Raw genomic sequence first — 16929 nt, 5'->3', positions numbered from 1 at the left:
CGGGATCTACAGAGGGACGTTTCTGAGATATCAAAGTTAAAATATAACTAAAGTTTAACAGGATAAATTACATATCTTGCTATAAAAAGGATAACATATCATTTTGGAATAGAATATATTATAACAAATAGACTGTGATGATAGGCCTCTACCTACACAGAAAAGACAGTGAGGCCAAGGCCCCATGTAGCGAGCTGCAGCATAAAAACAAGGCAGGAAAAAGTTCAGCAGAAACGCTTTATTTTTTTCAGAAAGTTCAGAGTTTTCCTTTGCAGACTTTTTGCTTAAGTTGTACCTATATGGAAAACGCTAGCGTTTCATTAGGTATAACTGACATGCTGCAATTTAGAAAAAGGCAACGGTTTTTGAAATTGCATCATGTTTGCTGCGGATATTTTTCTACAATGTGTGGATGGGATTAGCCAGAATCCCTTTGCGTGTACTGGCGTGGGGTTTACTCTACAGGGACATATAGTAGAAAAAATTTACTCTACAGGGACTGTAAAATGCTGCGATTTTTCCTGCAGCATTTCCGGCATGTGGGGCCCTGGCCTTAAAGGGATTCTAACACTAAAAAACTTTTTTTTCTAGTTACCACGTCGGAATAGCCTTTAAAAAGGCTATTCGTCTCTTACCTGTAGAAGTGCTCTCCGCCGCGCCGTTCGTTCAAAATACCAGTTTGTACCGGTATGCTAATGAGTTCTCTCGCAGCGATGGGGGCGTCCCCATCGCAGGAGCAGTGATGGGGGCGTCCCCATTGCAGCTCGAAAACTGACCGCAGCGCCGCCTCTCTGGTCTTCGGTGTCCTCCCCTTGCCTCTTCAGCGTCTGTCGGACGCCTGCGCAGTATGCTCTCTGTTCGGCGAAGATTGCCGAACGTACTGCGCATGCGCGAAAGTGCGGTGCCCGCACTATGGCTGGGACCGTAATTTTGCGCATGCGCAGTACGTTCGGTAATCTTCGCCGAACAGAGCGTACTGCGCAGGAGTCCGACAGTACGCTGAAGAGGCAAGGGGAGGACACCGAAGACCAGAGAGGCGGCGCTGCGGTCAGTTTTCGAGCTGCAATGGGGACGCCCCCATCGCTGCTCCTGCGATGGGGACGCCCCCATCACTGCGAGAGAACTCATTAGCATACCGGTACAAACCGGTATTTTGAACGAACGGCGCGGCGGAGAGCACTTCTACAGGTAAGAGACGAATAGCCTTTTTAAAGGCTATTCCGACGTGGTAACTAGAAAAAAAAGTGTTTTAGTGGTAGAATCCCTTTAAGGTTTCCCCTTTCTGAATTAAATTTTTAGGTATGACCCAGTTTTCAAATGAGGTACCTCTGTAAACTTGACCACCAAGGGTAAGCTCACACGTAGAAATTTGGCACTGAATTTGACATTGAATCTGCAAAGCAGAAAATTTCTGCTTCAGGAAGTGGATTCTGCGTGACAAAAACCAACAAGGTTTCAAGGATTTTGACACTGAATTTGAAACTGATTTTAACACGGAATTTGAAGCATAGTATGGAGAAGAGTTCCACTGTATTTTGACCATATTGGACAGGCACAAATTCCGCTAGCAGATTTTAACAAATTTCTTGTCCAATTTTGTGTCAAATTCCACACCGACAGAAAAATCATTTTTCCGGGGGCCACACGGTGGCTCAGTGATTAGCACTGCAGCCTTGCAGTGCTGGAGTCCTGGTGTTCAAATCCCGCCAAGGGCAGAAAACCATCTGCAAGGAGTTTGTATGTTCTCCCCGTGTCTGCATGGATTTCCATCCCATATTCCAAAGACATACTGATAGGGAAAAATGTACATTGTGAACTCTATGTGGGGCTCACAATCTACATTTATAAAAAAAAAAAAAAATAAAAATCATTTTTCCCCTTCATTTCAATGGGTTTCCTCAAGCAGAATCCACATGAAGAGTTAGCATGATGCTTATTTTTCCGCTAGCTGAAAAAAATCAGCTAGCAGAAAAAAAGATGCTAATGCCTCCCTTTGAAATGCATGGGAGGTGAATTTGAGGCGAATTCCACGTTAAAATCTGAATCAAATTCAGACTTAAGACTGGTTTCCTATGGTTGAGTTTGAGCTGGGTTTGAACCAATAGATGGACCAAGTTTCCAAGCCCAAACTGTGTGGAACTGGCCTTTTTTTTCGAGTAAGATGGACCTACAACAAGCCTGCGTATCATGGAAATGCAGTGTGTCATATAACAGGTAAACTTGCAGTAACTAAGTGCTTGTGGTTTTTATTAATTGCTTAGAACATTCTAAAATAAAGACCAAAAGCACTTTGAATAGATGAATATTTATGTATGTAGATGACAGGATCCTGTATTATATGTCTCTTCAGGTTATATGAAGGGGAATTAGTTTGAAGTGGAGAAAATTAACTATTTCGCTGTATAGAATTAAATCTAGAGTGATCATACGGACTAAGTAGCTTGCATATGTTACAGGTGTAGGAAATGTACATTGGAAAGATTCACAATACTGTTGCTTATGTCCATTGATGTCAATTGACAGCAACAGACATTAACTGCAGCAAAAAGAACTGACACAAACGGAGCCCCCTCCATTTGTATCCATTCCCAACTTGACAAATGCTGTCTTCCGTTATGTTTGTTTACCTTTGTACCAGAAGAAAAAGTCCTGTGATGACAACGGACATTAATAATGGTAGTGTGAACCCTCCTTAAGATCCATGCAATACACAGAATTAAGGGGAAAAACAGTAAACAACTTATTATTATTATTGTTTATTTATATAGCACCATTAATTCCATTGTGCTTAATTACCTAGGCACAACAAAACATACTAGTGTTCAAAAAACCCTGAAAAGGTTGAAAAAAAAAATGGGATGCAGTTCCAGTGTCAGTAGAAAGTCATCTCCCAGGTACCTAAGCAGAAGGCCCTGGGGAAAGAAGAGGACTGAATGCAAACTGCACAATAAATGAGGCAAAGTAAGCCTGGATTAGTTTACAGAACAGCATGTAAATAGCTATTTAATCTAATAAGTTTAGTAGATGTAGCAGTAATATAATAGTATCATTAGACATAGAGTGAAATAGATGTACAAGGACTTCTGCACACTTAGCTTACATTGGACATTTGTTTTATTTACAGTATACTGTATTTCCTCAGTTTGGTATTTCAGGCATTAAAAGATCAAGTTGTCCCAATACTTCATTTTATACAGCAAATTCTACATGTCGTGTTTTGCTGTCCTTGAAAAGTCAGACATCTTTGGGAACGGACACTTAAGGACACCCACGGACAGTAAAAGAACGCACCCGATGTCCATTTAAATCAATGCAAACTGTCACAGACAAAGCTGGTGTCTGCTGCTAATGTCCGTGCAAGATTTTGCATGGACATTAGCAGTGGACACTAGCTGCCGGACACCGACGGTAGTGTGAACGCTCCCTTGGCTAATATCACATCCGCTTCAGTGATACTTAGAGCGGATTGCGTTTACGCCACTGAAGTGAATAGGAGTTGGACACATCTCGATCCACCAGGGATTCAGATGATTTTCTTGTGGCTGCATTCACAGTGGGGATCCTTTAAACTCTTAACATTTTTCCTCATCTGCTACTTGGCCTTTGAGCAAAGTTGCTAACAGTTTTCCTTGAGCAGGAGATGGACAGGGAAACCACAGAAGGAGCTGTTGCTAAAACGAAATCTTGGCTTGAAAATAAGCCCAAGTAGAGCCCAAGTTATCACTGGTTGAAGTTGAGCTCTATAAACTCGCAGCACTTATTTCAATAAGTGTGCAGAGGAACTCATTCAGCTAACAGTTTTTAGGGAGAGGAGGGATAAATGTTGCTGGTTTAAAACTTAGATGTGTGAGATTGCAAAAGGGCTAAAATGTACATAATGCACTGCAGTTATGTAACGGGGTTAAAGGTGTTGTCTGGTTACATCAAATAAACATTATTGTTTATATAAAGAAAAGTTATATGATTTTCCAATAGGCTTTCTGTATCAATTCTTTGCGTTTTTTAGATGTTTGCTTAACATTTTTTGTTTATTTTTATTTCTATTGTTTGACCCTTATACTATTATACACTGTCTACCAATAAGTATTTGGACACCTGTGGTAGAATAGAAAAACATTTATACATATTCCATAGTTGGTAGAACCCAGCAGATGCTTCCTTACAGATGGTAATGATCGACACAATACTCCCAGATGCCTGGTGAAACTCCTGGTGTATGTGAGCCATCAGTTAGATGTGGTTTCTCTGGCCAGCACCCGTCGGTCTCTAGTATCTCCCAGTTTTGGGGGTCTGACAACTCGGCAATTCCCACAATGAGGGCCCACACTAATCGCGGCCATTAAGGCGATCTGTTACTCTGGCCCTGAGGCTTGTCTCCTATTACAGGCTGCTATGTGTTTACTTCCAACTGCTATTGTTTAACCATTTCTCAACAATCAACATAATAGTCCAGCAGATATCGAGTATTAAAATATGGTGGCTGCTCAGGAGCTGAGTGGCTGCCATAGCTGCCGTGACAGTGGAGAATTGGTGGCAATGCCCTCAAACAGTACAAATCGTGGGTGTTAAAACCTACAACGCCTTGTCAGAGTTGACCGATGTGCTTTGCCTGTCACAGGAGTGAGATCTTGGGCTGGCCATCTGTTACTCTGACAACTTCTAGAAGTTACATGTTTTGTAATGCATTGCATTAGTGATCAGACTCCGTGGGGTTCAAGACTCCTAGGTGGTTTAATTAAAGTAAAAATGAAAAAATGATAAAAAATACACAGAAATAAAAAAATATATATATTACATGCATCAAAATATCAAAACCCTAATCAAATTTTTTTGCAAAGTTTTGTATTGGTTTAAAGGTTAAAAATGTAAAGAAAACGATATATATTGCCTATATCCAGCACTGTACTAGAATGCAGTTGACGTGTCATTTTGGCTGCAAAGTGAACGATGTAAATAAAAAGCCCTTAAGAAAGTCACACAAACGCAGTTTAACAGTACATTGTACAGAATATTTGATATTACCATTGCAAAGTTCAATTTGTCCCACAAACATCAAGTCCTCAAACAGCTCTGTGAATGGAAAAATAAAAATGTTATGGCATTTGAATCGCAGGAACTCAAAATTGAAGGCGGGATGGGGTTAAGACAGATTTCTGAGCTGTGCATGTTACAAGCTGTGCACCTGTCTGTCTGTCACATGAACGTGGACTGTCCATCACATGACCATAGCCTAATTTTTTTTATACACTAAGAGTAAACAAAAATAGCAGTAAGGTCTAGCACACTGTGAGGAACTGATACAGAACAGTTATTAGAAAATTGTACATCCTTTCAATATACCATAACATTTATTTGCTGAAACTGGACAACCCCTTTAAAGAGGAGCTTTAATGTCTTCTAAGATAGGACATGTTATATACCGCTACAAAGCTGACAGTGCGCCAAATTCAGCACACATTCAGTTTTGCAGGTATTAGTCCCATCTCCAGAGATATTGGAGCCCTGACTTAGCGCTGAGGCCGACCCTTGTTAGTGCATTGATAATGGTAACCGAAACGAACAGCATCAATATGTCTGGAACCAGGACAGACGTGAAAGGTTGTCTTTAAGTATGTGTTCACATTGTAATTGAAAGTCAAGATTGTGCTAGACATTTCTATGCATATGTATCTCTTACTTACTCACCTTTCCTTTCATCCTTAGCATCAAGCTCATAGCTGTCCAGGAGCTGACAGACAAAGATGCTCTAGAAAAGGTAACTGATTTTTTATTAGCTGATGTGGTAATATATGGCATATGTGCATGTCATAAAGTACAGGAAAATATAGGACTACATTCCATAAATTCCGGTAATATCATGTGGCAGTAATTCTATTATTTTCTTATCTTCATATTTGCAATTGTTTGAACTCCTTAGGATCAGAGCAAAGAAGGAGAACGTAACAGGCAGAAATGACACAAGTTATGAATCCCAAATCTTTCTCACTTTATTATAAACTATCGGTCAGGACGTATAGGCTCATTCTTTGGATGTCTAAGAACTTCGAGCCGATCTATAACTGTCAAAAGGAAAACCTGTCGTTGTTGCTCATAGCAAATAATCACAGTGCAATTTTCAGTTTCAGGAGAACATGTCCAAATGGGCCCCCAACATAGGTATACCGATTACTGTCACAATACGCTGACCGTATAGAGGTATATATTGACTCTACACAGGGATCTGCAGACATTTTAGGTGAATACAATGCAGTAATATTTAGTGACTTACAGGTGACGTCTCTGACTAATTGTTCACATTCCCCCGTCTCTTTCATCTGGACCGTCATGACCAATTCTTCCAGGCTCTGTTAGGTTGATCACACTGAGTTCTTTGTTCAGGAGGAAACTGGAAGTTTCCTGACCAAAAAAACTCAGTGTGAACGCAACCAAACTGAAAAACAGGGAGGAATACTCAGTATAAAAACATAAATTTTATTAGAAATTATTAAAAATTTGGGAAGGATAGTTACCAACAGACAAGTAGGGAGTTTGTAATGCGGCGCTGATTCTGCCAATAGGTTAAAAAACCTCTCATTGATTTCAATGTGTTACACGCGTTAAACGGAACCTATTGAACTCAATGGGAGTCTTTTTATCAGCGCTGATTCTGCCGTGAGTTATCATGGCAGAATCAGCGCCGCGTTACTCCGTGTGAATGCCCCCTTATAATTTCAGGATAAAAACAGCGGACAACTGGCGGAACCTATTATAGCCTGTGTTTTAGGGTATGGGTTCTCCGTTGTTTGAATCCCCTGATGGACCCAAATGGCGGAGAGTCCGATGCAAGTGTGAACCTAGCCTAACTCAGTCAATTTAGCAAGTTTTAGCGATGCAGTGCATCCAACCAAGTGTGAATGAAATAAAAGCGTATATTTTGACACAGCAATGATGATCTTTAGAAATCTTTTAGAATTCTTCAAAACACAAGCGTCAAGGAATGTCTCAAAAAGTGGAATTTGCAATATGAGCCAAATCATAATGCTTCCTGCCAGCAAATCTAACATTATCCAGCTGTGCTATACACAAAGAAAAATGTATAAAAATACTTCTACATATTACTCTGGAAACATAACACAGATACATTCTCATTTGCCATTTCTTATTCTATTTCACCCACTTACTTTTTGCACAGAAGCTGGGGGTGAAATATGAATTAAAGTTGAAATATTTGGCTGCATAATGGTATGGAAAATGATACAGTGCCAATATTTCTATACACTCATTATTTCATGTATACATACAATCACAGAACAGTTTGCTTTATAATGTATTAAAAAAAAGGTACAAAGACCTATTTGTAATGAAAGCCCAATGTATTGTTGGAGTTTCATTGTTGATTTTGTGTATCCCAATGGGTCTTTAAACTATCCCTAGCAAACCAGAGCCCTGGGGGAAGACAATGAGATCAGTGTGAATTTTATCACCTAGGCCAGATTTACACTGCTTGACCAGATGGACAAATAAAATATTTCAACCCTAATTCCATACAGGGGTGAATTAAACAACAGGAACTATTCATACATTCACATCTGTTCCTTTGGAGGCTCTGTTGCAGAGACCGCTGAAAATCGGCAGAGGAAAAAGTTCTACATGAAGGGTTTTTTCCTCCACTTATTTCAGTCGGAAAAAAACCAGACACCCAGTGGAAACCATTATAATGAATGGGGTCCACTAAGCTCCGTATAGCCATTGTTTTAGCTGTCTATCCATTGTTGAAGTGTGAACCCACTGTAATATTCACGGGAGTTGCCTCCTTGTTAATTCACTGTCCAGTAACCAAAAGAGGATTAGAATATTGAAGCAAAAGGGCATTTGTGAAACCTGAGGCAAGGCTTAACATTATAAAATGATGAGGACCAGAGTAACTTTATTACACATGTGGGGTCAGTCAAGCTGCACAAATCTTCACCCAGCTCTGTAAAGGAAAAGTAAAATTTTTTCTACCTTCTTATTTTAGAACTGTATGCTTGTTTATATCATTTGATTTTGTCTCTTTGTGTATTTATTACACCTTTTGAAATTAAAATTCAATGTTAGTACCTGTATGCTCTACAGATCCATTGTCTTTTAGGCTAAGGCTCCACGAGCTGGAAGCACTGCACTAAAGCGCTGCAGGAACGACCGTGACGTGAACGCATTGTGGTTCTTCCCACAGCACTTTCAACAGAAAGTTCACAGAGTTTTCCTCCACGGACTTTCTGTTACAATTACATCTATGGGAAAGCCACCACGTTTCTGTAGATATAATTGACATGCTGCGATTTTCAAAATCGTAATGATTGCTGCTGTGCTCTGATTATAAAATGGTGTAAAAATGCTGCTGCACACACTGAATTTGCTAAGGGTATGGTAAGTTTATTTATATAAATTAAACAATCGTTGTGCCATGGACATGTAGCAATAGGAAAAAAGGAAAACAATAGATCAAATTAACGTTTCGGTCGTTGGACCTTCATCAGATATGATCTATGTACAGGAAGCAGAGGGTGTAGTATGTCTCAGGCCTCTGCTTCCTGTACATAGATCATATCCGATGAAGGTCCAACGACCGAAACGTTAATTTGATCTATTGTTTTCCTTTTTGCTTATTGCTACATGTTCATGGCACAACGCAAATTCAGTGTGTGCAGCAGAATTTTTACATTATTTGCTGTTGGATCGAAGGATCCTTTCTGCTAGCACCACACTATATATTACCCCTGAGTGTGCAGCACCATTGCTTTCTATATATCTCTTATTATAAAATAGGTCTTGTCACACGAAGGTGTAAAAATGCTTCCACTGCTGCCCTATTAAAGAGCTCTCAGAGGCTACCTTTGAGTAGCATACCTTTTGGCAAGATATCCTTGACAGCTAGACATAGGTCTACAACGCACTCAAACAGATATTTTGCCATCCTGACTTAGCTGTAGTTACATGAATGCAAGCACATATAGCATACAGGCTTCAGGTAGCCCAGAAAAACCATCAGTAGAGAGGATCATATGAGCTACCAGACATAGATGGCACCTTTAATAAACTCTCTATTCCCAGACTGTTTCCAGGCGCCTAGCAGAAGGAAATTTGGTGTCAAGAAGCCCAATATGTGTCCTGCCATTGACAGACAGCCACTATTACCTTGTTTTCAGTGGCTTAGTGAGAGAGAAACCTGGACCGCTACCTACTGGAACCGTATCATCTTTAGCAGGTCCGGTTTATGTTTGGGATCCGATGATAATCGGATTCAAGTATGAAGGCATTGCACTGAGCTCTTTAATATTGCCTTTGCTGTGGAGTAACACACTTTTCCTGGGAAGTCATTGCATACGACAGTCAGTCACTGATTGTAGTAATATGCGGAACACTAACAGCTCAGTGATATGTGCAGGACAACCTGTAGTCATGTGTTGCCTCTCATGGCAGGACTTCCATTTGGCCATTTTCAGCAGGATAATGCTTGCCCCCACACAGCAAAGTTTTCCAGGAATATCTCCAACAGAATGTCTTGCTTTCTTGGCCTGTATGGAGCAAGTATGTATGAAGTAAGTAATTATGGAGCAACAAACTCCTTGTATACTCTGATAGCCTGAACCTTGCTAATCTACAAATAATAAAACAGAGAACCACTGAAGCTACATACTCAGGATTTTCAAGCTGCTGAGCACTGTTGCCAGACAAAACCACACATACACACACACACACACACACGCTGAATTTCTCCTTCTCCTTTGCAATGTTTTCCATTGTTCTCTATAAGTCCTGATGCAACAGAGCTTATAAGAACAGCGCCTCCACTCTACTGCATTGGGACTTTTGGTGAGCAGAGGCAGAAATTGCTCATTTCTGAGTATGACTGAGTATGAGGATGAACGACTATTGACACAATCATTCATCCCTGTATAGTTTATAGTGAATTTTATACCCATTGTGAGAAGGTGACAGGTAGAGTGCTGGAGTCCCGGTATATCTCCCTCAGATTTCTAACTTATATGTGGTCCAGTGTGGGTCTTGAATAAGCCTCAGCCCCAGGTTTGGGTCCTGGACTTGTTACTGGGCCATCAAAGGCTGCAAAGCCTGCACTTCAGGGCACATCCCGAGAGTGAGAGGAGGTGCTGGGTCTGTTGTGGCACTATGAGACTGCTGAAAAGGTATTGTGCTATTTTTGGTTGATATGTGCGGCTGGTAGCAAGCCCCACGTACAATTAATATTTACTGTTAGTTAGCACTCAGACGAGCAGGATTTTGTTTCGTACTATTTCTGCCTGAAGTTAAAGCTGTATTTTATTTTTCTAATTTTTGTGCCTAGCTACCGAGAAACCTTCCCCACACTACATAAATGTGGTCAACTACAAGTAAATTTTTGTTTGGTTTTCTTTGTGAACATATGATTGTATTAATTATGCAACTGTATTCAGTTTATTAAATAATTTTATATATAAATTATAATAACATTACTACACAGTCATGTATTTTATGCATGTTGTAATTCTGCAAGTACAATAGGTGATACTTAACTATATATAATCCTGTTTTGTTGAGTATTATATTTTACTGGTCTAAATTCAGTGGGATGGACAACATGATAATAAATGAGCAATCCAGGGCTTATTGTTGTTAAGGTTAAATCTGTCAGCACCCTTGAGATCTATTGTCAGGTTTGGTAGAGGTTTGGATTTCACAGCTGCTCTGGGTAAAAACTAAACATACCTTTTGGCAGAGAGCCCTGGTGTAATAAAGCTTGCCAAGAGAGGGTGACCTCGGTGTAGCACAGATCTCCGGCCAGCCATTGTTTTCATGTTCACAAGGAGCTGTTCTCAAGGCTCTGTTTCAGAATAGGAAAATAGGATCTTGTTGAGTCACTTGAATATGTAATACGATTTACCTTCCTAATCTTGTGGTTTAAAGATTAAGTGGCAGATCAGATGGGTTGCATGCATTTTACATGAGCTTTTGTATTCGGAGGAATAATCGTTATGACATTTTACTTGCAAGTTATGTAATGTTTTTATACTAGCACTGAAGCCTCTTACACCTGGACTTTGTTTTTTACAATAGAGCCAGAACATTCTTCATCCAGATTTTTGAAATAATTTGGCATTGTTATTTGGCTATTGGTGTATGGGAAGCATGTAGTTCCCATGTCCTACTTACAACCTTATGTTTGTAAGTGAAATGAATGCCATGGTCTCGTAACAGTAGAATATGATAACTGAGTATCTCAGCTCCCCATGCCTTTACGTAACAGTAGATCTATACTAGGTATAGTGCAGACTAAACATTGCTCCCTCTCCTTCCTTTTCTACATTTTGTTGTTTATGCTTCCTTCTGAGTAGGATGGCTCTAAACCTGAGTCATGGAGTCAGAGTTCGAAATTTTTTCTGACTCCGACTCTACCCAAAACTGGTCCAAAGTCCCAACTCCAGGCATCTAACTTAGTAACCATGCCACCGGCTTCAAAATAAAATGATTAATCATTTTAAATTCAGTTATATATTATAGTTTCATGTATATTTATTGCTTTACTCTGTCCATATAACCATGGCAATCAGCTATTTATGAAGTAAATGAACCTGGAGACATATATACAAATATATATGTAGGGCTAGCAATGGGTGGGATAGCTAGTGAGACGGGGGGGGAGAGGAGTGAGAGGTAGATAGCGTGAGAGGTATTTGGGTGCACTTATTAACCAATTAATAACAGTAACAGACCTTTTTTAATATATATATATATATATATATATATATATATATATATATATATCCTATTTAAACTGTGCAGTGTCCTATCCAGGATAAGGCTGTATTGTTTACAGTATTCTATAATCACAGCCAAAAAGTCCAGCACAATGATGGAGGACACGGAGATCCTGTTATAGTTATGTTATAGACCCTGTTATATGATTAATCTGTCCTCATTGAGGATGGTGCTTATAGGGAAAAAGAAAAACTGAAATCCTGACAAACATTTGAAAATAGCCCATGTTCAGACTGCAATGTCTGTATACATGACAGAAGGGATGATGTGCAGTGTCCCTGTACAGGACAGAAGTGATGGCAGGGAGTGAAGAAACTGTGAGGGAGCCGACAATCACACCCAGGGGGTGAGATCAGCATGGGAGTAGCGTGACTAGTCTGAAACCCACCACTCGTGACTACTTTAATTTGAATAAGACTTTTTATACTTTTAAACATTTATAACTTAGCTTTGCTGCAATAGAAAGATTATAGAAGGGCACCAAAGGAAAGGTAAGTACTTTACCCTGCACATGATGGAGCCAGGCTACAACAGGTTCCCTTTATCAACAACTATGGCAATTGGAATAAATCTCTGGATCAACATCCAGTGCCAACATAATTAATGGTTTCAGGTCCAGTTAGGCAGTGTGCACAAAGGTATATTTGGTCCGTGAGATATAGACATATTTCCTGGACCTGATGACAAAAGTCATCTGTGATGTGCAAAGTCCATTCTTCCCTGTGGGATGATGTCCATATTATCATCATTGTTTTCCTTGTGGGATGGTAGTTCCACAGAGAGGCAGGGACTTCTAGCATCATAGGTCACACATTAAGAATATTGGGGCAGATATACTAATACTGTCATTGCTGGGCGGTACAGCGCAATAGATGCTACTGTGAGGGAGGACGTTCCTGACTGACTGCCAGAAACGCCCTTCTGACAGTGAAGAGCTATGGCTCTGGCACCGATAGCTCTTCAGCGAGGCACAGAACGGGAAAGCCGCTGAATTCCATGCACTGTCGGCTTTCTAGCGGTATATAATGCATAACCGCATGTGCACGAGGATGTGAAAGGTCCTCTTAAATGATATCTTTCAGCACTTGATCCAACTGTCTTCAGTGGCTGATACTGCTAAATAGGTTCTAGGTAAAGAAGTACAAATACAGGTATAGCCATAATTTCCAACAGAGAACACATACTTTGGAGAATCAACGTTTACTCATTCACGAGCCATTTGCAAATACCTCCTGTCAACTGGAAGTTGACAAACCTTCCCCAACTGCTCAAGACTGACATCTCCTGTGGCTTCCTGTGCTTTTCCATGTCCTTTGTATCTTCTGCACAGGTATGTTTACAATCCCTTGCGTCGCACTTATTTAGTGGTATTAGTTGCTTTGGGGGAAGTGGTGAAAAGTCATTATTATAAAGTCAGTTGATAGCAAACAGGGATATGTGATGGACAAATCTTGTGACAAACTTGGGACTATGCCTAGATATTAAGGAGCACTTGGTGAGCCTACTCTTCACTACCTGCCAGAACAGGTCACAGCACAATAGAACCCCCGCTGATGGAAACTAACGTAAGAATGTGTTCCCATGTTTTCAAGCAATGTTTTATCTAATTTTAGCTGTACATACATTGTTGGCAAGAATTTTGTTATTGGCTAAGCAATACTATTTTTGCAGAATGTTGATTTCTGAAAGATAGTTTGGGCTGCACAAAGGGCTTCCTGGCCTTAAGGAAAAATCCTAAACTGCACTGCAGTCCGCAGAGATTGTTAAAGAATTATACCGTAAGTGCTGTCCTTGACAAACAGGCGTGTTGCTCTTTGGCATTGACTTGAGGTTCTTTATTTAGCAGCTGGGGTGTGTTTTCATGTAGTAGGCGAAAATGTTCAAGTGGTCTTAATGGTACTCATATCAAAGACGATATGGTGTTACTTGAAGTACTATAATATCAAGTAAACATAAATGAGTGCAGATGGTATTAACCCCATTATTTGACATTAATTGGCATGTGTTGGGCAATATTTATTCTTCACTTTGCCTACCTTCTTGTCGTTCCAAATGCTTACAACATTTTCAGCAAACATGTTTATAGGATACAATGGGAGTGACATACTGTATGGCAAAGGAGCGCCCTTTTCTTTAACTGTATTGAAATGTTAGTCAATAGCACTTTCCAGTACAAGGAATCGGCCATTGCCAAAGAAAGAAAAGATTTGCAATGATTGTTTGGTTGGTATTGTTATAGAGACGTGTGGTCAACTCTGTATAAAGTAAGTCTCTGATTTACAATAAAAATACATTTCACAATACTTCCTTGTTCTAAATTATCCTAATTATAGTGTTGTAGACATTATCTGGTTAAGGCCCCACAGTGCGGAAATACTGCTTTTTTTTTGCAGATTTTTCTGCTTTTTTTTAATTTGAGCCAAACCCTCTAGTGGCTACAGAAGGAATGGGAAATATCGAGGAAGTGCTTATAATTCTCCCTTCTGCTCAATCCATTCCTAGCTTTGGCTACAAAAAACTGCAGCAAAATCTGCATTAAAAAGCAGCTTTTCTGCAATGTGGGGCCTTAGCCTCAACAGTTTCTATGTCACATCAGGCATGTGAGTGGGACTTATCAAGAAAGGGATTGGGCTTAAGAAAAAGGTTTGGGTGGTAAACTACGCCAACTAATAGGTGGTGTAAATCTGGCACACTTTAAAACTGTCTAAGGCTAAGGCCCCACATTGCAGAAACGCAGCTTTTTTTGTTGAAGATTTTGCTGTGGTTTTTTGAGCCAAAGACAAGAATGTCTACAATAGGAATGGGAAATATATAGGAAGTTCTTATACTTCTACCTTCTGCTCAATCCACTCCTGGCTTTGGCTAAAAAAAAACCACAACAAAATCTGCAACAAAAAAAAGCTGTGTTTCCGCAATGTGGGGCTTCAGCCTAAGACCCCATGTAGCAGGCCACAGCAGATTTTTTTTTCTGTAATTCATGGAAAGGATTATCCAGAATCCTCTCCACTTTGCAGGTAATGTAAAATGCAGCGTTTTTTTGTTGTGACGTTTTCATCACAACAAAAATGGTGCAATATCGCAACATGGTGCTTCAGCCTGAAAGGTAGGCTTTTTTTGTTGTTGTTATGGAGTTATATACATATAGTTACATAGTAGATGAGGTTGGATAAAGACATTAGTCCATCAAGTCCAACCTATAACCCTACAATCCCTACAGTGTTGATCATGCTAACCTACTTAGAAGAAGTAGTTAGTAGAAAATATCTTTCTTTAGGCAACGTTTTATTTTACAAAAAGAAAATCACAGTATAATTTCCCTGTGCTCCTTTACTTGACAAAGTCACTTTGAACTTCATCTGTCTGCTTTATCCTGTCAGTCACTGTAAGAGGAATTCCAGATCAGCCAGTCCCTGGACTGCAAGGTATTCTGTAGTAATAAAAACTGTTAAGGTCACAGCATTAAATAGAGAATCTATCTCCATTGGGCACTACATTTATACTCTTAATCTCAATTTAAGGATTGTATTAAATGTATGTTTTATGGGACAAGACTCAGTAATACTTTTAACATATAGTTCAATCTATTCTCATATGAGGGGGAATACTTAACAAATGTGTTACTTGTGTGGCAAATTGACTTAATTTATGAAGTTGCAGTGTCTGCAATTTTCTAATTTCTCATTGCATTTTGGATTCTGCAATTTAAACAGAATGTAAATAGTTTATGCCAAGGTCAATCTGCTGAATATATTTAGTGTAACTGACTAGCGCATCAAAATAGGGAGAGATTTAAGAAGCCATAGATTCCATAACAAGACCCTAATTTAAAGGGGCTCTATCATTGGGAAAAGTCATTTTAGATAAGCATATCCTTGCATAGTCTTCGGAAGGCTATTTCACACCTACCTTTTTTATGTAAATCGCATCAGTGGTGTTTCAATAAGTCCATTTTCATTCATATGCTAATGAACTTCGACTGTGCACCGGAAGTGTCTGTGATCACAGTCTGCTCTATGTGTATGTACAGCAGAGACAAGTCATCATCACAGCTGCCTCTGCTGTATATACACACAGTGCACAGTGACATTTCTGCTGCATGGTCGAAGTTCCTTAGCATTTAAATAAAAACTGACTTATTCAAAATCTACTGAGGCGATTTTCATACTAAAGGTAGGTGTAAAATGGCCTTTCTAAAGGCTATGCAAGGATCTGCTTTTCTAAAAAATGACTTTTCCCTTTAATGCGTATTAACACTTTTTGTATTTTTACCAACATCAATGGTGTACAATGTGGCAGATTTGTTACAGATACACCACATCTTTATTACTAAATATTACCATGCATATACGGCAGTAAAGACTTACTGTTAAAGAAGAGGAGTGATTCTATGTCTTATGCCAAAAATATAATTCCAGATTTTGACAAATTTGGTGCAATTTGCACTAATGTTGTCAATTCATAAAGTCACTTATTCTGCAATACTTTTGAGCCCTTCTTCATTGAGTCTTGTATATAAAAATGTTCTCAAAAAAGTATATAGTAATCATGCTTCATTTCTCCAGTTGGAAAATTGAGAGATGAAATGGGAACTCTGGTTGCTTTTGGTAATATGAAAACATTTACCCAAGGCCTATTGTCTTTCTTTTGAAGAAGAACATGCAAACCAGAGTTTCTACTGAGTTGTCAGTATCACCAGCGCAGTTGATGCAGATGTAGGTTTTAAGGTTTTATATTACGTTCTAATTTGTAGGCATCATCTAATTCCATGGTACTAAATTTCTGCTCGATCAATAGCTATATACACAACAAGGAAGAACAAGTAGCTGTTATTTGTCCATTAATGTTTAATCCCAGTACTCAGGATAAACACAGTGGAAGCTGATATGGTGTATGTTAGTATAACATGGTCCAATCTATATTAGGGCTGTGTAGTTAATTAAGTTAATTCAATTAATTCTGCATAACAAAGAATTGTGATTATGATTTTCATAAGATTCTCAATTCTGCTTGCTGTGCATCTACTTTCAACTCATCCTGTAACTTTGAATGATATATGATCTTCCATTCTATTACTGTTTACTGAACCCTATCGTAGCATTTCATTAAGTCTGTATTTTTGCATTTCCATGTGTTCTTATCTGTACTAGTGTCAGT

At 39.3% G+C, this 16929-nt stretch overlaps 1 protein-coding gene across 1 annotated transcript in view; it reads left to right on the top strand.

Moving 5' to 3' along the window:
- Nucleotides 1-16929, top strand: part of EEPD1 (endonuclease/exonuclease/phosphatase family domain containing 1) — a 93995-nt gene that overhangs the window by 50826 nt on the left and 26240 nt on the right. Inside the window, exon 2 of the mRNA XM_075271199.1 lies at nucleotides 5704-5755. Coding sequence (XP_075127300.1) covers nucleotides 5704-5755 — 52 coding nt within the window. The remainder of the gene's footprint in view (nucleotides 1-5703; nucleotides 5756-16929) is intronic.

This window comes from Leptodactylus fuscus, chromosome 4, assembly GCF_031893055.1.
Source record: "Leptodactylus fuscus isolate aLepFus1 chromosome 4, aLepFus1.hap2, whole genome shotgun sequence".
Taxonomy (NCBI): domain Eukaryota; kingdom Metazoa; phylum Chordata; class Amphibia; order Anura; family Leptodactylidae; genus Leptodactylus; species Leptodactylus fuscus.
The sequence above is the reverse complement of the archived record's forward strand: the minus strand, read 5'-3'. Positions and strand labels throughout refer to the sequence as shown.